A 24147-nucleotide genomic window follows, 5' to 3' on the forward strand; every position below is an offset into this window, starting at 1 on the left:
TTATCACAAAAAGTGACTCAAACTTAGCTTCTGAGGATAAAATAAGTTTAAAAAGTAAAGTCTTAGGAGAGAGATCATAACTACTCTAACAAGCATATGACCATCACACTTTTACACCCTTAAAGCCTTAAAAAAGTTTCTGAATACGAATGTAGTGATCTGAAAGGGCACGTGCACCCGAATGTTTATAGCAGCAAGGTCCACAATAGCCAAACTGATGCCCATCAACAGATGAATGGATAAAGAAGATGTGGTGTGTATCCAGACACACCCACACACACAGTGGAATACTATGCAGCCATCAAAAAAACCCACGAGGGGCGCCTGGGTGGCTCAGTGGGTTAAAGCCTCTGCCTTCGGCTCAGGTCATGATCCCAGGGTCCTGGGATCGAGCCCCGCATCAGGCTCTCTGCTCAGCAGGGAGCCTGCTTCCTCCTCTCTCTCTCTGCCTGCCTCTCTGCCTACTTGTAATTTCTGTCTGTCAAATAAATAAATAAAATCTTTAAAAAAAAAAACCCCACGAAATCTTGCTATTTGCAATGATGTGGATGAAACTAGAGGGTATTATGCTTAGCAAAATAAGTCAATCAGAGAAAGACAATTCTCATATGATCTCTGATATGAGGAATTTGAGAGGCAAAGGCAGGGGGTCGTGAGGGTAGGGAGGGAAAAATGCAACAAGATGGGATGAGGGAGGGAGACAAACCATAAGACTCTTAATCGCAGGAAACAAACTGAGGGTTGCTGGAGGGAGTGGGAGGAGGGATAAGGTGGCTGGGTTATGGACACTGAGGAAGGTATGTGCTATGGTGAGTACTATGAATTGTGTAAGCCTAATGATTCACAGACCTGTACCCCTGGGACTAATAATACATTATGTTAATAAAAATAAATAAATAAATAAATAAATAATAAAAAATTTAAAAGTGCTTCTGAATTATAGCTTAGACCTTGATTCCAAAGTTTAGAAAAGTTTCAGAAACAAGCGAAAAAAAACTTTATGAAAACGAAACGAAAAGTTTAATTTTAAAGCAACTATAATTTTTGTCTCAGGTCCAAGTCTCTCTATAGAGATGTTTTGATAAAGTTATAATCAATCCACAGACGACTGTCACTGCTTTTCTCCCCCATCTTGGTCATTTTCTCCTGTTAAGTGACAAGTACGTAGTCTCCATGAACTTCACAGCTACTATGTCATCATTCTTAATGGCTTTATGGTAGAAGTTCAAGTAAGGAGGCATGGCCAAGTCCCCTGGCCGATGGGCATCTGCACTGCTTCAGAATTTTCACTACTAAAATGAATGCTTAAAAACCTTTAAGGACAGATAACAGGTGATTGCCAGGGGGTGGATTCTGGAAAAGGGGCTGTCTGCAAAGAGGCATGAAGGAACTTTCTGTTTCATCTTTGTTGCACTGGTGGATAAACTACAGTATATGTTTATCAAAACTTACACAATTATATGCTAAAAAGGATGGATTTTATTGTGTATAAATTATACTTCAGGGGCGCCTGGGTGGCTCAGCAGGTTAAAGCCTTTGCCTTCAGCTCAGGTCATGATCCCAGGGTCCTGGGATCAAGGTATCTGGCTCTCTGCTCAGCAGGGAGCCTGCTTCTCCCTCTCTCTCTGCCTGCCTCTCTGCTTACTTGTGATCTCTCTGTCAAATAAATAAATAAAATCTTTAAAAAGAAAATTATACTTCAATAACTAAATGACAAAAAAATTAATGCCTAATTTGGAACAGAATCACGAGTGTATGACAGCATAAGATACATCTCCAAATCATTCCAGAGGAATCAGGAAATCTTTAAAAAATCCACTTTTACAGTGCTCTTTCTGGCACTAGAGTTAATTTTGAACTTTAATTTATATTACTTCTGTACCTAGGTATATAGGACATTTTCCACGTCTGCTCACGAACTTTTTCTTTTTTTTAATGACAAGTCTATTTACATTCCAGTTTCTGGAGTTGTTAGTCTGACTTTCAGCAGTTATCTGCTATATTTGCTCTATTAACTATTTCACTCAAGAGGGATATGCTTTCAGGAGGAAATGCGAGTTCTCATGAAAAAATGTAAAAAGATGAATTTAAAAATCAAGTTACTATGTTCTTGTGACCAGTCTGTGCTAAGTTACGTGCCAAAGACCAATAAAATTGTATTTATTTTTTGCTAGGTAACATCAGTGATTCAGACTTCTGGTGCATACTACCATCTGCCAAATACTACTGAATATTCAACTCGAGCATTTTTCCTCAGTTATGTGCCTCTATGTTTCCACAATATGATGGAAGATTCAGTAGCTCTACCTCATAATGTCTTAATTTTGTATCCTCAGAGTGAGAAAGACAATTAAAAACAGAACTCATAAAGTTCAAAAATAAACACTACCAGGCATCTTAGATGAAATTAAGGATATTTAACACTGAAATTTAATTAATCCTTTAAAGAAAAAAAAAAGAAAATAAACACTATCTTATACAATTCTCCGCATCTGACTCAGAACATGTTCATTTGGAGAAAAAATAAAATTTCTGACACTGAATTCATTATGGAAAATTCTCATGATTTCTCAAAAGACATGTTTGTTAAATGGACATATCTTAAAAAACCAAGTTAATGGTCCATGAAGTGTTAATTCCGTTAAAGTACTTACACAGAAAGTTAAAATAGTAAGATCTAAATATATGAATTTTCAACTATATAACTTAACCTTGAAATAGTGCTAAGAAAATCTGTAAGAATAAAAGGTAGCCATATTCACGGAGATGCTTCTGGGATGGATACTAAGGGAAGAAAATGACACAAGTGCTCACAGTTACCAGAGGGAGGTGGGTGGGGGATGGGGAAACAGGTGATAGGGCTTGAGGCACGCACTTGTGATGAGCACCAGGTGATGGATGAAAGTGTTGAATCACTGTATTGTACATCCAAAACTAATATTATACTGTATGTTTATACTGGAATCAAAATACTTAGTAAAACAACAAACCAACAAAAAACATGGTAGTATTTCTCAGGGAGACCCATCTGAAAGCGCCAATCTCAGTTGCTGTTAATTCTAAAGAGACTTGTAATTTTTTGACAGCAGCCACATAAAAGACAGGGATTCATGTAGGTGCCTAACAAAGGGATCAAGATTTTCCTAAAATAAGTAATCCAAAAACACGGCAGTATTTTGAGTAATAACTAGTTGGAGCCCTAAGAATTCCCTCGCTCCAAACCAAATGTTTGGGTTTGACTAAACAGTAAGTACATGATTGTTTGCATAACACTGTTACCAATCGACTAACTACTTAAATCATATGAGAATGTCAACACATAACTTATAAATATCTCAATTTGGGTAAGATTACTTAGATACTCCAGGATCAGAATGAAGTCAGTTTCTAAGCCTCTCCCAATTTCTATTTTTAATGAAACAAAAATGTCCTCACAAAGGCTGTAAAATGTTCTGCAAATACAAAATGTCTATTATAATTTAAACTGCTTTTTCTAGAAATATCAATTCAACAGATTCAGCTACTTCATAAAGTCCTCACACAGTTCGAGTTTTGTGTGTGTATGTTTTAGTTAAATCCAGTTGTGCTTCTCAAACTTAAATGTACACAATCACCTGAGGATCACAGTAAAATGCGGATTCTGACTCAACTGATCTACGGTGGATCCAAGGGACGCCTGTGCGCTGGTCTTTGCTACTTGGAGCACTAAGGAAATAGAGGAGGAATATCTAACAGCTATATCATGTAATATGATAATAAGGTTAAAAGAAAGGTTAGGTCACAGCCCTGTTTTACACCACACAGAAAATGAAACTTCACCATTCCTCTTTAAGCTAAATGAGAACGTCAGATGCCAGAGCATGAAAAGGGTGTGCTGCACAACTAGATTCCCCAGTGTGACCCCAGAAACGTTCCTGTAGTAAAGGGTAGCAGTAAACCCTGCAGTGTTTTCTTAACAATTTTATTGTTTAAGTCAAATCAAAGTGAACTAGAGTTGCGTATTTCAAAAAAAATCAGCCTGTAAAATAAAATCCAAGTTGTTGTAACCAATAACTTCAAAAGAGCAGGGAAAAAAAAACAACATAAACTGGTGCAACCACTGGATAAAACAGTACAGAGGTTCCTCAGAAAGTTAAAAACAGAAATACCACACAACCCAGTAAATCCACTTCTGAGTATTTACCCAAAGAAAACAAAACACTACTTTGAAAAGATGCATGCACCCCTAGGTTTATGGCAGCATTATTTACAACAGACAACATAGGGAAACAACCTACTTGCCTGCTGACAGATGAAGAGATAAAGAAAATGTGGTGTATATACACAATGGATGAATACTCAAATATAAAAAGAATGAAATCTTGCCATTTGAGACAAATGGATGTGCCAAAAGGTATCTGGTAAGTGAAATAAGTGAGTCAAGCAAAAAACAAATATACGGTTTCGCCTGTATGTGCAATCTAAAAAAAAAAAAGAACAAACAAATCAAAACAGAAACTCATAAATACAGAGAATTGGTGGTTTCCAGAGGGGCGGTGTGAGGGAGGATGGGTGAAACAGGCAAGGGGGATTAATAAGTAAAAACTTCCAGCTATAAAATAAGTCATGAGGATGAAAAGTACAGCAGTACAGCATAGGGAATATAGCCAATAATCCTGTAATAACATGGTATGGTGACAGATGGTAACTACACTCATTATGGTGAACACTGCATATGTTTAACTCAAATTACTATGTTGTATACCTGAAACTAATACAATATTGTATGTCAACTATACTTCAATAAAAAAGAAGGAAGGAAAAGAAATGGGAGAAACATTTCATAATTACATCAGGTTTTACCAAAAAAATTAAGTTGGTGACCAGTACTCATTTCACTCATTCCTCTTCTTTTTACTGGTATATCTGACACTCTTTCTGTTACTCTTAACTTCCCTCGTTTTCTTAAAAAAATTAAATTTACTTAAAAAAAGAAAGTGAAAAAACAATCTACAGAATGGGAGAAAATATCTATCAATCATGTATATGACAAAGGACTTGTAGTCAATATATAAATTACTCCTACAACTCAGTAATAAAACAGTAACCCAATTTTAAAGATTTTATTTTTATTTATTTGACAGACAGAGATCACAAGTAGGCAGAGAGGCAGGCAGAGAGAGAGGGGGCAGGCAGGCTCCCTGCTGAGCAGCGAGCCTGATGTGGGGCTTGATCCAAGGACCCTGAGGTCATGACCTGAGCTGAAGGCAGAAGCTTTAACCCACTGAGCCACCCAGGCGCCCCAATAACCCAATTTTAAAGCATGCAAACAACAAGAAGACACTTCTCCAGAGAAGATAAACAAATGGCCAATAAACACACGAAGAGATGCTGAACATCAGAACCCTGACGAAATACAAACCAAAACCACAATGATACCACTTCACAGCCACTAAGACGGCTATTCCCAGAGAAGAGTAATAACCCATGTTTGTGAGGGTGTGGAAAAACTGGGACTCTGTCACACTGTTGACAGGAATGTGAAACAGCACTGCCGAGCTGTTCCTTAGAAAGTTACACAGAGAGTTGCCATGTGACCCAGCAATTCCACTCCTCCATGTACACCCAAGAGAAATGAAAACTTACAACCGGCCAAGAACTTGCACATGAATATTCGTATCAGCCTTATTCCCAAGAGCCAAAAAGTAGAACCAATCCAAATGCCTGTTAACTGATAAATGTGGTCTATCTACACAAGGGCTTATACAAGAAAAAGACTAAAGCAATAAAAAGAAATCAAGTACTGACGCTGCTACAAAATGGTGAGCTCCGAGAACATCACACTACGGGAAAGAGCACACCACGAACCACATACTATGCTTCCATTTACACGAAATGTCCACCACAGGCAAATGCAGAAGGACAGAAAGATTAGTGGTTGCCTGAGGTTACTTCAGTCCCGGTGGGGGAGGCGGGGGAAATGAGAGTATGTATTACTGGATATGGGTTTTGGGGGGAGGGGGTGATAAAAAGGTGGCTGAGGCGACAACCACACAACCCTGTGAATACACACTGATTTGAACACTTTAATGGGTGAAGGGTATGTGAATTGTGTCTCAAAGCTGTTTTAAAATCAAGATACCTGTGTTTCTGGTAAAAGTGCAAGTTTTGACCTTTAGAAGCAACCACTAAAGGGTCTCTTACTGTAACAGACTTGCTGGAAATGCATAAAAAGAATTCTCACCTCTCCTCTTTAGCCTACTGTGCTTGCCATCCATTCTTCTCCAACTCTGTAGCTGGGACTTGTAAGAGGCCCACTTCTAAAGATGGGGAGGGGCCTGCGATTCAACTGTGGAACAATGCTGATCCCAAGCATTTTATTCCTGGAATAACTAAATGGTACGTGTTAAGGGAAGAAGTGAGAAAGGTAGAGAGAACCACTTCAGGACATCTAAGGAGCACTAGAAGGCTCCTCCATTTAGGATGTTCCCCTCAGCCGCGCGGATCTTAATACCAGAGATACGCAAGGACAGGAGTTCAAAAAAAAAGCAATCAGAACAGAATCAAATACAAACTGTGCCACGGTTACCACGTGCCTTCCCTTCATTAATTCTCTGTGTGAGGCAGTGAGCTGGGAGCATATGGCAATTTAACAACAGGGGCCCTTGACACTCGTAACAAAGTTAAATGCTAAAAACATCTGCATCCAGAGGTAAGCTGAATTCTTAGGACTCAGGGGGAAATCAGAAAGCTCCTGGGAGATGGGTCTTGACATCTAGTGGAATTTTAAGGCCAAGAGGAACTGAACTAAGGGATCAGGACTACAGCAACCAATATTTAGTGTAATTGGGTGAAAATTACAAAATGTCAAAGCATCAACATTGTAATTCAGACTTCATTAAAACTCCCTTTCTGGCCATTCTTCCCCAAGCATGGGGGACAAAGGCAAGACAGATGTTTCTGGCAGATTTGCCCTCATATGACTTCTTTACCTGGGCCTTTCCTCACATCCACCTTCCATCACGTACGTTCCTAATGTCTCGATAGCATTAGCCTCCGGCATGCCAAGGGCTTCCTGAACTGCCTTTTACTGAACTGTGTTTTAAGAAACAACTAGGAAATCTAGAAACAATCTAGGAAAATCTGATAAAGATGAACTCGGTGAGGGAATCACTCATCCCCAAAGGTAAGTGAAACACACTTCGTGCAGCTGAAAGGGCAGGAGGGTTCGAGAACTACTTATTTTCTCCAACTCCAGCTCAATTGTGAGGATTCACAGCTCCAGATCCAATCTCCAGGCCTAGTGTGACATGGAGGGTAATTCCCCACTGCACCCAGTCTACACACCTTCTACCCTGGGGACACGGAGAAGTGTGGCAGGGGATACAGGAAAGACCAACGTGCACAACTTGCAGGGGCAACCTGATGAGGCGGGATAAAAATGTCAATGAATTCAACCAGTAAGTCATTTGAACATTATTATCAAAACAAAGCACCCACAGATAGGCCACAGAAGAGAAGGAAGTTTTAAGGCCCCCTCTCTAATTGTTCTCTGAAAGTAGCTGTGTGGAGGCCAACCAGCAGCCAAGAAGAACACTGGAAAGTCAAGAAAGAATGGACAACTTCTGCCTCCAACACGCAGAAGAGTCCTCAAGTATAGTGAAGCCTACCAACGGGACAAACATCATTTTCTTTGTCCCTGATCTTACACCAACCGTTCTTAATTTAGAGGGGAGATTTTCCTTACCTGAGATTCCTCTGCACTTACAGTGCATTAAAAAAGTAATAATAGGATTTCTTTTTCACATTTTCTTGACTGAAATACATCCATACCCTAAAATGCCTATACTATGGGAGACAACTAATATAACATGCCTGCGGTTTGCTTTAAACAACTGCAGAAAACAAAAGGAGAGGAGAGAGAAATATATATATATGTATTTTTTTTTTAAGATTATTTATTTATTTATTTGACAGATAGAGATCACAAGTAGGGAGAGAGGCAGGCAGAGAGAGAGAGAGGAGGAAGCAGGCTCCCTGCCAAGCAGAGAGCCTGATGCGGGGCTCGATCCCAGGACCCTGGGATCATGACCTGAGCGAAAGGCAGAGGCTTTAACACACTGAGCCACCCAGACGCCCCAAGAGAAATATATTTTTTAAATACATTTAAAATTTTTAGAAACAAAGTTTTAAAAAACGTTGGCAAATGCGGGTAACTACTGAAGCAAGGTGGTTGAGTTCACAGTGGTTCCAGTCATATTATTCTCTCCACTTATGCAGCAATTAGAACATTTCTGTAATAAAAAGGCAAATAAACTGCCTGACCTAGCTCTCTCTCAGACCCTTTTAAAACCAGCTCTACTTATGGGCCTACATGAATTCTCCCATTTCTGAAGACCAGTAATGCTCATTTTTCACAATTATAGCCTTAACTTCTCTCTTCCTGTCTTCATGTACGGATTTTATTTCTGTAGTGAAAGACCAAAACAGTCCTTGCCCTCAAGGAGCTTATAATCCTTTCTCTCTTAAATCCAACCTACTTCATTCAACAAACTCATTTACCAAAAACCCACTATGGCCGGACACTCTAACACATGGATACAAACACCAGGTCTCTAGCCTTAAAGAGCTCACAATGTAATAGAATTAGAATGCAGTTAGGTGGGTTTCCCTATAAAAAAGGAAAGAAAGAAAGAAAAGGAGGAAGGAGGAAAGAAAAGAAAGATCCCAGTTATTTCTCAACTGAAAACTTCACTAGCTTACCCCTGCATAAAGAATCAAACTTCTTTACCTAGAAGTCAATGTTCTTCATAATCTAGCCCTGAGTGCCCTTGGGTCCAAATATGCCTACTTTTACACTTCCTGGCCCTCCATGCATATTTCTCAATGTGCCTTTCCTTAGGCCATTTCCTAAGCCTTTAAAACTGTATCCCGTGCACTCTACAGGTCTGAATCCTGACAATCCTTTCAAGGCCCAGTTCAACGTCTCCATAAAGACCACACCCCTAAAATCCATCCCGCACAGGTTCACACTATTCCTTCAGCAGTTAACAAACGCGACGTCCTGTACCTTCTCACAGCCTCCACAATGTTCACCAAGGTGTCCTGCCTACAGAAAATGCACAGTGATTGTCTTATTACCAATACCCTAATTACCTCTGGATATTTAAAAAGATGAACCCATGCTGGAGGGTAGCCTGTTCTCTGAGGGCCAGTCTCCCCAACCCAAGCCAGAGTAGCTCTTCTGCTGGTCTCTAGTACTCAAATCACTTTCAGCTGCTCAATTCCTAACAGAATCTGGGTGCAAAAACAGAACTGAAGGGCTACCACGGATCCTATTCTGAATCCACCACCAACATTAAAAGAAAACAAAACAACAAGCCAAGTGGAAGAGGATGGTAACCGTGATGTGGTGAAATCAATGTGGAAGCTCAGAGGTGAGCTTGTTGAATCACTTCTCATTTGGGGTCTATGTTTTGGGGGTTTTTAAAAAAGATTTTATTTATTTATTTGACAGAGATCACAAGTAGGTAGAGAGGCAGGCAGAGAGAGGAGGCGGGCAGCAGGCTCCCTGCTGAGCAGAGAGCCCGATGTGGGGCTCGATCCCAGGACCCTGAGATCATGACCTGAGCTGAAGGCAGAGGCTTAACCCACTGAGCCACCCAGGCGCCCCTGGGGTCTACGGTTTTAAACAGCAACCACCACACTCTCCTATTTCACAAATCAAGCACTGTGCTCAACTGGAGAACTACTGGTAAACATCTCCACGTTTTTCTCCTCTTTATGAATGCCAGGGGAAAAGAGTGAGCCCAGGGTCCCCTGAAGTACTGAGATGGTTGGAGATAAGGTAATTCCAAAAATCAAACACAAGGAAGCACTGGGGCCACGCTCTGCATACTGTGGCGCAAGGGCCTGCGGAGGAGGAACCCATCTCTGCGACGAAACTGTGAGCTGGAGAGCGAGGAAACAGGACTGGTTACCTGGTCTTACTCAGCTCTGTCCATCCTCAATCTAACAGCCTGGTACGCTGAGGGACTCAGGAAGTGCTCCCTCAATTAGGGAATGAATTCCACCTTTGGTTAAAATGCCAATTTGTTTGAAATGCCAACAGCCTGTTAAAAAGTCATGGGGGGAAAAAGGTTAAATAGTATATTCAAATGCCAACTGCCTGTTAAAAAGTAATGGAATGTAGAAGTCACGTGCATTTGGTATTTAAGCAGACCAAGCATAATCTACTGGGGTTTCCCTTCTTCACAACCATTTCCAAAAGATGACATATACCATTTCCTAAGAAACGGTTCCATTTCATCCCTCATCTCATCACTCCTTTCTACTTCTTGGATAGAGCGAAAATGTGTGGGGGGGGGGGGGGCAGATTCCTTTCCTGCTGCTCTATCAGATCCATCCTTCGCCAGTGTTCCTGCCTCAGTTTTAACTGGTTCCTGCTTTTTTACTACACATGAACCCATTAAAAAAAATCTAGTCAGTGAGAGAGTGATTATCAAAGAATGGAAATTTCGGGATCAGAGTGGGGGAGGGTGCATATACATTCTAATCTGCCTCCAATTTAATTAAGAGTCGCTGTTCAAATTAAAAGGGACCATAACAGGTAAAATCACTGCATACAAAATTATATATATATATGTGTGTGTGTGTGTATGTGTATATATGTATGTACACACACATATTTATCATATATTTGTATGTCCATAAAATTGAGACTATCTGAAAATAATTTTTGAAAACTGTTTTCTCATGTTATGTGTAATTTTTTCGAAAGGCACAAGTACTAGACACTGATGGGGGAATGGAGAGGTGGAACGACTCTAGAATTAGATCATGTGACCACATCCTCACATACAAGGCTGTATGAGGATGGTGATGAAAGGAACGTTCTTCCAAAAAAACAAAGGTAATCAATCAAGTTAGATATCATTCAGTTCATTAGGCGGAAAGAGGAGGAAAGGGAAGTAGTACTACTGTTCAGGGAAACAGTACCAGTACTTATCTCTCCAATGATCTAAGAGTTTTTAAAACAACTTCACCTAAATATGTAAGTTCGACAATCTATATGTTATTAGGCTAATGAATGAAAAGCCCAAAACAAAGAAACAAAAAATCCAACAAGCCTCAACAAATGACCATACCTTTTAATGCCTTCTCTACTAGTTACAATTTCAAAGCATTCCCCATAGTTAACATGGTCATGTAAACAGTAACTGTTCTCTTAAGACTAGCATTCTTTAAAGCAATGAATGTTTAAAACAAACAAAAATGTCACGCTGTACTCTAAGCCAACAGCCCACCTCAAAGAGATGATCAGGAACAAATGAAAAAATGTCTAAGAAAGAATGTCTACGGAAACATGTTGTCTCCTACTGAAAAGCCAGAAGCAACAGAGAACTCCATTGGGAGAGTATGCGGCTATTGAAATTGAGGGCTAAAAAAAAAAGATTATAAAAGAGCATATAAAATAAAACTACATATATGTATCAGTTATCTCCAAGTGGCATTTGGTGAGATTTTTTGTTTTCTCCAAAAAAAAAAAAAAATTTACAGAAAATCACCATGAGCCCGCATCATTTTATATCTAAACTTTAAAAAGAAAAAAAAGATTCTACTAATTTGAGTAAATTCTGTCCAATAACTATGTCCTGTCCCATAATGGTGTACTTTAGCTTCTCTGAAAGGCAATCAGACAACAACAAACGCACTCTTTGAGTCAGCAATCCCATTTATCGTTATCTACCCTACAGCTCTTCTCACCCAAGTGTGCAAAGACACACTTGTGTTCAAGAATATTTACAGAAGCACGGCTTACATTGGATATGCCTAACTGTCCATCAACAGGGCCTAGATAAATTATGTAGATTCATACAATGAAATACTGTGCAGCCGCTGAACAGAATGAGGCAGCTCTGTGTGCTGGAGTTCAATGCCATCCAAAATAATCTAAGGTTTAAAAAAAAAAAAAAAAAAACAACAAAAAAAACCCACAACCAAAACTGTATGTATCAACTAACAGAAGGGAAAGGGGGAAGAAAAAGACAAGTCTCTGCACAGACCATCTCCAGGACACACAAAACCCCATAAACAGGGCTTATAAATAGTGGCTGCCAGTGGGTTGGAGGTCTAGAAGTCAGAGGTGGTTAAGATTTGTCATTGGGAACGCCGTCAATCAATTTATATTGTCTGAGTTTTGGTTTTTGTTTTTTTTGTTTTTTTTTTGTTTTTACCATATAGGTAGGCTACTTTTTAAGTTTTAGTGATTTTTTTTTTTAATGGGGCAGTGAATTACTTTGCTGTTGTATAAATAAATACACTGAAGGGAAAAAAGATTTCCAAGTATCAAAACAGGTGATCAAAATACCTGTTTTTAAAAGTTTCAAAAAAAAAACCCTCTCAACTATCATTTTGCTGCTTTAGGCTTATTACAATCCCTGAAAATTACACACAACTGTAAACCTGAGCTCTTCTTTTGGACAGAGGTGTTTACACTGTTGCTAGCCAACAAATCCACTTCTGTCTAACCTAGCCCTTGTCTGGCTCTCAGGATTGTAGCAGTTTTTAAAATCTCTTTTCTCTCCTGCTATATTTAATACATGTTCTAATGTGAAAGGATTTTCTATTGGCCACACAATAAATAGAGAATAAGGGAACGGATTTTCTCCTTTTCCACTGGTATTAATCCTTTCAGGTCAGTGTGGCCTGGCCTTCCCCGACAGAATAAAAAAACGAAATGCCTAGCTAAGACACATAAGACAATGACTCACTAAATATAGTAGATTCTACTCCACCGGTGTTCTTAGGAAAAAAAAAAATCAAAGCTAAGAAAATACATTACACTGAAGTATATTCTCAAGTGGATTCAGTGCAAGCCCAAGGGCTCTGATCAACTGCCACGAACATGCCCCGTAACTGTGGGGAGCCCAGGAATTGGAAGGGCCTCCAAATCAGAGACAGAAAATGCTCCTTAACATCGTGACCGAGGTCCTCGTACCGCACTTGCGCAAAGAATTCTCAAACAGGGGAGAAACGACCAACAAGGTTTGCTGGAAGGGACACCTCATCAAAACAGGTCAATGCTGGCTGACTCAGCAGCCGCTGTTTATAGTTAGGGACCAGACTTCCTGAAAATAATGGTAAACACTTAGAGAGCCGAAACGAAGAAGTTGGACTCACCTTTCACACTTTTTCTATTAACATCTGCCCCCTTTTCAAGCAAATACTGAGCAATCTCTTTGTGTCCTTTGTAGCACGAAATCATCAAGCACGTATGCCCGTGTCGGTTGGACACCTCCAAGTCAGCTTTGTGTTCCACGAGGTACTTCACGATTTCCAGATGGCCATCGAAACAGGCAGCTCGAAGAGGAGTGGAATTGGTTAAAGTTGTGTTGTTGACAGACGCTCCATGGTTTAACAGGGACTGCACCACCTTCAGATGTCCTGCTGCAGAAGCGGCCCACAGCGGGGGAGCCCCCTCGATGGTTTCGCCATCAAAATTGACCGAGCCCCCAACTTCTATGGAGGCACTGCACTGTTCAAGGAGGAACTCCACCATGTCAAGGTGCCCATACCTGGCGGCCATCAGGAGTGGCGTGGCTCCGTTTGTTTTTTCCGAGATCAAGGAGGAAACCTCCTCTTTGGATTTGCTGGCCAACAACTTGGTGAGAAGCCGCAGTTTGCCATCCCGAGCTGCGTTAAACACTGCTGTCTTTAGATCCATTTATGTCCAGTGGAAAGGCTGCGCTTTCTTTATCCCTCAAAGCAAAGCTCCGGCTTAACTCTATCGACACAGGCAAGAGTGACAGGAACCAAAGTTCAACGTCAACCGCTGCACCCCAAACGGATATAAAACCACAGAGAGTCTGTCGCCTTACTGCCTTCCGACATCTGACCACCAGAGCACCAAACTAGGAAAAGGAAAAGGAAGAGGAAAAGTAGCAGTTTCAAATTTTCCAGAGGTGAAGGCAAAAACACTGGGTTTTCTTAATTCTTACTCCCAGGTGGCAGGGGTTGGGGTGGGGGGCGTACTTTAGGGACGACTCAAGCCACCCAAACACGGTGGGAAAGAACACAAAAAGGTGCACACCGACCCCAGTGTTCTGGTGGCAGGCGGTTTCTCTTCTATATGCGGTAAACTGAAAACACTCCAGGCAACCGGTTTTCTCGCCTCATAAGCAGCCAAGCTTTGTTCTAGTTTTTGCTTTGCACACGCCCAGGGAGAGTACAACCGAAAGAGGCAGGAGCCGCGGGTCCAGCAGTGTTTCTCTCTCTCACATCTGCAGAGGAGAGCGAGCCAAGGGCGCCAGGCTCGAGGCCTCGCGGTGGCCAGAATGGGCTTCGCGAAGGAACAAAAAGGTCGGACACAACACACCGCGGCCAGCCAGCGCCAGAGTCCTCGCCCTGAAGGTTCTCTTTCCTTACAAACTACTCGAGGCTCTCAGGAAATCCGGCCGCCTTCTAGAGAACTTCGCCCGCCCCATTTCGATCCGCCCCCCCACCCCCGCCAGGGATCGCAGGTTCCCCAGACCCCCTGCCCCCCCCCCCCATAACCTTCACCGCCACCTTCTCCAGACCCGGGCGGCCCCTCCCCGTCCTCCCCGAGCGACCACGACCCCCGCCCGCCCGGCCGCCGAGCCCGGGGCCTCCGCGGCCCGGGGGTGCCCTCCTTCCCCCTTCCCGCCCGGGCCTCCCTCCCGCGGGAGCCTCAGGCCGCAGCCACTACCTGCCCGGGGGCTGGTCCTCTCCGCCGCCGCCGGCCGCTCGGGCTCGGGCCGCCCCCCTTAAATGGAAACCGTTGTCCGCGCCGCCGCCCGGGTCGGCCTGCTCCGCCTGCAGCCGCACAGCTCCTCCATGCCCCGCGCCCCACAGGAATGAATCCAGCCGCGCCGTTCGCCCCGCCCCGCCACGCCGAGTCGCCTCCCGCCCTCCCCGTCCGCGCGGGCTACAGCAGCTGCAGCGGATGCCGCGAAGGATGGTGTAATGGGCTGCGGGCCGGGGGCCGGGCAAGCCTGAGCGAGGTTTCACATCACTGACGCGGCAGCCGCGCCATTGGGCCGGGGGAGGGCGGCGGCCGCCGCGAGCATCCGCGTAGGGGCGGGGCGGGGCGGGGCGGCCAGCCCTGCGGAAGACGCTCCGGCGTGAGGCACGCCGGGGGGCGTGGCCCCCACGAGGGGGCGGGGCCGTGGGGCCCCATCGCCCGGTGTCTGCCGGAGTCCGTGGAGGTGGTGCGGGAGGGTCGCGGGCTTCTCCGCTCGGATTCCTCGCGCCTGTTTCTCGGGAGGCTGGTTGGCGGGACCTTCGGCTCCCACGGCCAGAACTTCCAGAAGGATGGCAGTTCCTATTACTCTCTCACACCCATGAATGCTCTCGGACTACTCTCTTTCCTTTACGTAGAAACACACCGAGCTCTCGGATCTCGGAAAAACAAAAGACAAGAAAAACACTAGAAACAGAAATAGGAGAAAAAGATCCGTTGGGGAGGCTGCCAGACATGGCTTGCTCTTTTTTTTTTTTTTTAAAGTAAGGACTCTAAAAAGTACAAAATTTACGAAAAGTGGTAAAATCTCAGAGCAGTGTTAAGTCAACAAGGTCGAGCTCCTGACAACAGTAAAACCAGCACATGGGTGAAGAGTCTATCATACAGCAGGAAGAAATCTTACCACATTTATGACGTTAAGACAAGGGATGTATGAAACTAGCTTGAAGAAGAGTGTAAGCGTGTTAGGAATGACACCGTGGTGAATCGTGATGAGTAAATAGCGTTTGAAAAACTGATCCAAAAAAAAAAAACTGATCATCAATCTCTTGAACACTTTATTTTGGGGAACTTAAACTCAAACCCAGTTCCTTGAGTACCACTAGGGGAAAGAGAATATTAGGTTAGACAGATTATCTGACCCCAGCCTCACAAAAGTAATCATAATTTTTGAAGTCAGACATTTCTCTCTCTCCCTCTCTCTCTCTCTCTCTCACACACACACACACACAGAAAAAAAATCACAGCTTCATTTTTGCTTACTGACTCACAGTGTTGTTGATAAATCTATGTACTTTTGTAGTTGATGTAGTTGGGTTGTAGTTGTAGTTGTAGTTGATGTCGTTCAGTGCATAACTGAAGTCTAATTTTCATACAACTACATATTTTGCTTTTTCCCCTTACCATACGCTAAAGATTTCTCATGTTTTTACAGTCTTAATAATCATTTTTTATTTAGGTAGTCAGTACACAGGCTCCACATTGGTACCCCAAAATGCAGGTTAATAGCATTGAGAAGAAAATATAGAAGAACAGAATATAAAGGATCAGGGCAGCCTTCTTTAACAATCAACCAGCCCAGAGGACTGGCTGTTTTATCCTTAGTGTGCATGTCACAGTTCTATACTCCCAAGGTACGGATAAAAGCCAGTCACAAACCCCAACCAAGACCTAGCCTGAACTGATTTGTCTCTCTTAAAAATTCAGTAAGATGATGTAAGTGACCCACAAACTGAGATGTGCACCCCCTGGGGGATTTTCAAGGGGTAAATGCACCTTAAGATCATTTTAAGATCCCTTGTTTTTCAGTCTTCAACTTACATCCATATTACTTCCAGAAACTGATTTGCTGCTTTAAAGAATGCAGTCAAGTTGTCTGCCTGTTTCCTTTCCCAACTGTATCACCATAGGCATACATTTTCCAAATTGCAAAAAAAGGAAGTGGGGGAGAGGGAGGCATAACTCTCATTCACTGAGAATCTTAAAAGGGTGCCTTATTCTGGGGTGTAAAATCTTCAGGGAACCTGTGTCAGTTTTCTATCAATTTAAAAGACTGGACTGTGTGGAGAAAGTATATACTTCTAATGGCTGTGTAACAAATTCTTCTACAAGTCATATGATTTCCAAATAGCTGCTTTCAATAAAGGATGGCCTTGAGATCACTAAATGACTTGTATAAGTCAGAAGGAGTTCAAAGAATTGAAAAGTTCAAAATGCCTTACAATCCCATCTACTTATTAATGGTAAAAACACTCTTAGAATTTACAAAAGTGAAAAATAGAAAACCCTGATGCTAAACTACACCTCTTTCTTCTAAGAAGTAGTATTCAACAACAAACACATGCAGTAATTATAAAAAAAATAATAATACTTATGTCTAATTTTAAAACTTTGTAATATATTTTATATTATTTTGAATACTTGATTATTACTAATAAATATGATATCTCAATCTAGAAGAAAATGTTTCAGCACTTACAGTCTTTTAGCCACAGGAAAGTTAAAAACTGAAGTTTAAACATATATATCTTTTCACTGCAGAGAAATATTAGTAGGGTGATAGAAAAAATACATTCAAACACAGAAATGCATGAAATTAGGATATAATCCTGAAGGGCGAGAATGTGAAATGGAGTTATCGTGTAAAGAGAAAAATAAACAAGGTAAAATATACTGTAGGTAAAGAAGAGGCTTTTCTTATATTTTTAAAACGGTGAGTAGCAGGCATAATGTCTATGGTGTTTAGATTGTATTGGATTTATTCAAGAGAGTGACTATTCCATGTCAATATTTACAGTATGCAGGAAACTGCTTTCTTTGCAACTACTTAAACTTACGATGAAACATTTTAAATGTTAACCTAAAAATATGCAAGAGGGTAAATAGTATGTCCTATAGTAAGCAGAAATGTTTAAGGACCGCTAATTTTACTCATCAATCCCCTATTGGAGTTCGTCTCTGTTTCTAAAGATTTCGGCAATATTTGTTCCTCTAATTTTTTTTTTTTTTTTAGTTTTTACTTTTCTTAAAGAACATCAGCTAAAATTATTTTGTCGTGGTTAAATGATCTTACATTCTTTTTTGAAAAACCTGCCTCCTCTCAGCCCTTTCTGAATGGAGAGGAAAAGGTTTTGACTTGGCTGGGTTGGTTGGATAGGGATTGGTTTGGTTACTAAAGCTTTGGATTCTGGTTTAATCAGCAATGATTGTCTTCCTAAAAGCCTCAGAATACCAATCTGAGGTATATACCAAGAAGAATGCTGGACTCAAGTTCTAAGGAGCCTCCAGATGGTGCAGGTGGGAATCAGCGGACTGGAAAAATGGGGAGGGACCCAGAAGGTTGGGGCATAAAATGAGGAGCCAATGCCAGGAGCCAAGGCGAATCCTTGGTCTGCTCTGAGGGGAGCCTGGTGTCACCTGTACCCACAGCTCTGATTCATCGGCCTTGTTGAGAGACCCAACACTTTACAAATGCCTGGGAGGGTACCTCCCTAGGAGGCCCCCAGGACACTGGGAGCCCAGAGGCAGCACCACCCCATGCCTGAAAGGGTGATGGCGACCAACTGGACTAGCAGAGGGAGGGCGCCCTTATTATGAGAACAACACACGCTTTCAAGCGTATAGGTTTTCTTCTTTTCATGTATTGCTTTGGGATAAATTTCCAGGGGCTGCATTATGGAGCTTCCTTCTGGCTTCTCATATATATTGTCATTCCGCTTTCCCAAACAGTTGGGCCAGCGGCAAAGGAGTATGCTGAATTCGCCAAACCGGGCACCCACTGCAGATTACATTTTCTTCAATTTTTGCTAGAATGTGGAAAATGATGCATCAAATTTCCCCAAATTTGCCTGGCCACCCTTGTGATTTGGGGGGGGGCGTGTCCATATAATCTGTTGTAATTAGTAGGGTATTCCTTTTACAGTTTTCCTTCTGGAGATTTTTTTTTTCTTAAGTTTATTTTTTAATAATCTCTACACCCAACGTGGGGCTCGAACTCATGACCCCGAGATCAAGAGTCACACACTTCATTGAGTGTGAGGCAGGCAGGCGCCCCTCTCCTGGGGATTTTCGAGTGTTTACCTCTTGCTGGCTTCTACTTAAACCAGAAACCTCCGTGAAACAGTCCGCTTGCACGGTTTTGGTGATCTTCATTAATTTGGTCTGATTTGGGTGAACAAAAGAAGATACCTTTTGTTTTTAGTGACTAACTGGGCAGCAGTTTAATTCAGAAAAGCATGAAAGGAACCTGTTTTAATGAATAGAAAAGTAACACGAAAATAGCACGGAGGCGCCCCACGCCATTGAGAAACGCCCTTCTCGTATGAGAAACCTATTTAATCAACACTGATCATGTGTCTGACCAGGTGCGAAGGATTTTAATTGTTATAAATCCACTCATCATGTGCATAGTTATTGAATCGTATTGTGTATTCTGTTAGAGGCTGAGTGAATATATGATCCCTGCTTTCAAAGAATTCATGGTCTGTGGGAGAAATGTAGCTATAAACAGATCGGAGTGAATGAGATATGTATATAAACAGCCACAAGGGCCCAAGGCATGGAGCTGCCAAGGCTCCCAGACTCCTTGGGCGAGTCTGGGAAGGAGGTGTGGTTAAACCAGATCCTGAAGCATGAGTGGGAGTAGGCCCAGCCAAAAGGCAGTGGGAGAAGGGAGGGAGCCCAATGGAGAAAGCAGGGAGCTGATGGCCCCTCCCTTCTTCCCCACTCCTCTCCCCCCCCCAGACCCAGGGTGGGACCCTAGGCAACCTTCTGAATATGCAGAGCCCTCACTCCCCACCCCCACAAAGTGCATCATAGCTCACCATTTCCAATTTGTGCAACTCCACCAGAATTCACATTCTCTAGGTCAGCGGCCCTCTTGGGTGGTTTTTGGAGGAGCTCGGCTGGGTGGATGCAATCTACTTAAAGCAAGAATACATCCAGGGGGTACTCACCTTTTCCAAAGGAAACTCGTGAGCTCCGATGAAGCTTATGGTGGTAGAAGTAAGACAGAGCAGAATTCTTTCAGCCAGAGATTTCCGGATTCCCCCTGTGTATTTTGGCCTAGCCTCTCTTTCCTTCCTGAAACAATGCAAGAGAAGGAGGCAGCAACTTGATCACCAAATTCTGATCATCTTCTCTTGGCACAGTCTCCCTTGCTGGTATGGTGCCATCATCTTACTCATCCCATTATCACAAGCTAGAAATCTTGTGTCATCGTAAAATTATCTGTTTCTTTCCTCTGTTAAGCCCATTTCCTGAAGTTGTCAGGGCCCTGACTCCAGCTCTCTACGAGCAATAGATGAGAAAGAGTCTGCAGATTCTCCAGAATCTGGCTTCCAACCACTGATAGTCTCCCCCTGATACATCCCAACTCAGCCCACCCAACACTGTCCAGAAGTTCTGACCCAGCAGCCCAGATTTCTCAAGGAGGTAAGGATGTAATTGGTCACTCAGAGCAGGAAATCTGTTCTGAGGATCTTGAAGAGCTTCAAAGAGTCTCCCAGGTGTGGGCAGATGAAAGAGACCAGAGTCACCCCAGATATGAAGCCACGGTCAGAAACAGTCCTGTCCATCAAGGGCAGCTGGCAATGATCCTTGTGTGTTCATGACCTTTAGTTTCAGACCTTCTTCCTGCCCTGACCTCTGTCCCTGCCCCTGCCTGGCTGCCCATGCCTGTGTGGGTGGCCATTAATCAACCAGGAATAGCTGCTGCCTCACCAGGAATTCGCTGGCCTCAGCCCCAGTCCCACGGACGAGTCTAGCAATTATCCACCCTGAATATTTATCCATCTCATCTCTTTTTTCTTTTTCAGATTTCGGCCTTTTAATTCCTTTTGAATATCTGAATACGTCCTTTTTTGCAAGCTAGGAAGCAGAATTAAACTAAGGCATTCTGGTCCTGTAGGGATCCAGACAGTGTCTTGCGATCTTCCGCAAAATGACATCATAATACAAGGTGCTAACAACGGGCTTCTAAACTCTAAATAATAACCACCTACCTACACTTGTTTTCCTTAGGAAGTAGCCCAAAGTCCAGTCCTTAAAGGCAGGATATGCAGAACATCTTGATTTACAAAGTACGGGATGACCTAAATGATAGGCTGGCTAATTTACGGGTAGACCAGATACACGCTGACCAAGGACTGGTGAACAGAGAAAGTGTTTACATTTCGAAAACTCACTCTGAGGATGAGTCTTGGCTCCTGTGAATAAGGGAGCAGGTAGAAAAATACTACAGATGCACTCACACGGACCTTTGATTTTGCTGAGGTCTTCCACTAGAACGCAGAGTTAGGGATGAGGGTAGAGGGACGATGCTTAGATTGTTCTCAAAATAAATAACTAGTAATAGGAAATTTGACCCACTGGATTCTTCCATTTGCCACAAGACACACTGCCCAGGCGGACAATGTAAAGAAAAAAAAAGGTGAACTCTGAGGGTTGCCTTGGGGGGGAACAATTGGTTGAGCCCCCCCGACTCTTGATTTTGGCTCAGGTCTGAAGACCACCTTTCTCTCAGACACCTTACAACAGCATCCAGGCCAACATGACTGAGTCAAATGAGGCGGGGAGGGGGATTTCATCCTGTCCTCGTAAGATGAAAATCCATCTCTACTTCCTGCAGCAAAATGGGCCTCCACATCATTGTTTCCAAAGAATGGGACACAGATCTTAAGAATATGGACCACCTAGGAAAGTTATTTAAGGGGCAGTGTCCTGGAATCCATTCTTGGAAATTCAGATTCACTAGCTTCAATGTGAAACACAAGAGGCTGCATTTTTAACAAATCCAGGAGATGATTCTTCCATCCTCTAAGGTGGAGAACATGGTCTTATGGCTTCTTGTCCTCCAACTTTGTGAAGAGAATATGACATCACCGGTGTGCATCCCGGCCCTGTTTCTTTCCAACTACCTTAGCATCTACTCAGTAGGACTCACTGGAGAGAAAACCCAAGATAGCCATTAGCCAAGAGGAAATTCAGTCCAGGCCCAAGGATGTTGGCTACATGACTGACAGATGATCCCATTGATGCCAATAAGAATTGCTTATTGGACAATTTACCAACTTGGTTTACACCCTGATGAGCCACAACTTAAGTGAGAAATCCTGGCACTGAATTCTGTCGCTGCCCGGACTGATGTCACATAGGCTGGGTTCTTGTCAGTTGCGAACACACGAGACTCCACCCAATGTCTTAGGACCCACACCTTTACAGAGAGGGAGGAGTCAGACCACTTCTAATCCAGTAGCATGCCCCACCCCACCCTGGGTCCCGGGCATTCCTCCCTGCTCCCCCAGCTCTGGAAACAAAGCTACCACACCTGTCCCTCAGCCCCCGAATGATCTTCTGGTGCCTTAGTTCGTACAGAACACTGGAAATGAATTTGGCTCTCACAACCCTCACCCCTTTGGTGTTTTCACATCCTGTCTCAGTTCCAGAATCTACTTCAAAGCTGCCTTCTCTCACACCCCTGATTCACCCCGATACAGGAGCGCCCTGTTGCCTCCTTGGATACTCAGCTGGAAGACCCTCTTCCCCCCATGCACTGGGTTGAATCATTAGTGATGCTTCTCTCTCTGCCGAGGGGACAACCCAATTTCTAGAATGGCTGCAACACCTCCCAGATGCTCACAGCTCTAGAAACCACAAGCCACCCTCTGTCCTGCTGGTGGAATCCGCTATGTCCTAGTGTAGAATTCTGTAAGACAGTTCTCCCTGACACTCTGCCCCACCTCATTTCTCATCGCTGTGACTTCCTGAGCATCTAGGGACCCTGTCCATGGATTCTGGGTCAGCCGCCCCATCTTTTGGTCCTTCCTGTGAGCGCCTGCATTGGTTCAATGCTCACCTCTCTCTGAAGAGTGCTACAGCAGAGTCACTTTCTCTGACACCTCCCACTTACTTCCTGCTTTTTTCTCCTGCCACCAACTGGTAGATCCACCATGACCTTGTGCCAACCCCAAACCTGAACTCAACCCTGACACTGAGGATTCTGTTCCTTTGACACTTGCCGAAGCCACTCATGGACACGCCTTCGAACTCCCCATACTTCTGATTAGAAACCCTCTGGCCACAGGCTGCCTGAGTCATTAACCAAAGCTGCTGGGTTGCCTTGCAAGAGTGGGTCCCATCTGGCTCTTCGAACCACCGTCATTCTCTGCAGTGAAGTTGTTAGTTCTTCAAAGCCTGGCCCATGCTGGTCAGTAGGCACCATGCGAAGTCTCAGCCTCTCTTCCTGCCCCCGCATGGCCAAAATAGCTCATTGTACTTATAGTCCAATTTTGGGTTATGCTCCTGGTCAGAAGGGGAGAAGGCCCTAAGTGTCAGTTGTGTGAGCTCAGCACTCTAGCAGAGCGTCCTTGGAGAACCGTCTGAAGACGACATTGGTGGTAGATGTGTGTTCCATCCAGATCTGTGTTCTAGATAGAAGGTTCTCCCCGAGAAGTACGGACCGAATCCTCAGGAGCGGGCCAGCAGATGCGTCCTTGAAGCTGAGGGCCACTCACGACAATCAGTCACTTTTCTAGGATTTATTGTATTTTGGCTAAATCAGTCTGCTATTTTATTTTACTTTATTATTTGACCTAAGGGTTCTCCCAGGCCCCTTGGACAATTTTCAGTTCCTTAGTCTAGAGCACCCAGCCCAACAACACCCACACACCCCTGACCTTCTAGGTCCCACCCCACTGAAAGCAACCCACAGATTAGTCATTCATGCAGCATAGGTATATTTTGCCCATCCATTCATTCACGGGTTCCCTCAGTCTCTTTGTCTCCCTACATGCATCTCTTTGCTGATATGTGCTATGCCCAGCAATGAGACCTGGGACACAGTGTGCATGAGTGAGTTCACCTCCCATGTGTCCTCCTGGAGCACTGGAAGCAGCTCATGTGGGGCTGGGGGAGAGCTTTCCGGAGGCACAATTGGTTGAAGTTGTCACAGAGGAAGAGGTGAAGAATGTTCCAGGAAGAGTAAATGACTGAGAGGCAAGAGAGGGCTGGGTGCTAAAGAACAGACAGAAGTTCCGTGTGGCTGGGAAACAACCCAGACAGAGTTGTGAAGCATGAAGGTGGAGTTCAGAAGGAGTGAGGGTGTGAAGCAGCTTAGGAAACCACGCAAGAGAAGCTGAACTTGAATGGTACAGCCATGCAGCTTTCCTGAGCAAGCTGGGCAGGGCCACGGTTAGCCTCTGCTGGCTGAGGGCTGCCCAGTAACCATGTACTTCTGTTTCTACTGAGAGCCAGCAGCAGGGGATGCTAAGAATGCCCGGCTAAGTCCCTGGCCCCACAGCCAGGGGGCTATCCCAAATACAAGTCTTTCACCCAGATCTCAAGGTCTGCCTTGTGGATCAGCGAGTCAAAAGCTTGATTTATCCATATTCCACTTTCCTCTCTAATGA

General features: G+C 43.5%; 1 protein-coding gene across 1 annotated transcript in view; it reads right to left on the bottom strand.

Moving 5' to 3' along the window:
* Window positions 1–24147, bottom strand: part of FEM1C (fem-1 homolog C) — a 70032-nt gene that overhangs the window by 11182 nt on the left and 34703 nt on the right. Inside the window, exons 2-4 of the mRNA XM_045999959.1 lie at window positions 19696–19822; window positions 14708–15399; window positions 13162–13892 (exon numbers count right to left, since the gene is read on the bottom strand). Coding sequence (XP_045855915.1) covers window positions 13162–13705 — 544 coding nt within the window. The 5' untranslated portion in view covers window positions 13706–13892; window positions 14708–15399; window positions 19696–19822. The remainder of the gene's footprint in view (window positions 1–13161; window positions 13893–14707; window positions 15400–19695; window positions 19823–24147) is intronic.

Source organism: Meles meles, chromosome 3, assembly GCF_922984935.1.
Source record: "Meles meles chromosome 3, mMelMel3.1 paternal haplotype, whole genome shotgun sequence".
Taxonomy (NCBI): Eukaryota; Metazoa; Chordata; class Mammalia; order Carnivora; family Mustelidae; genus Meles; species Meles meles.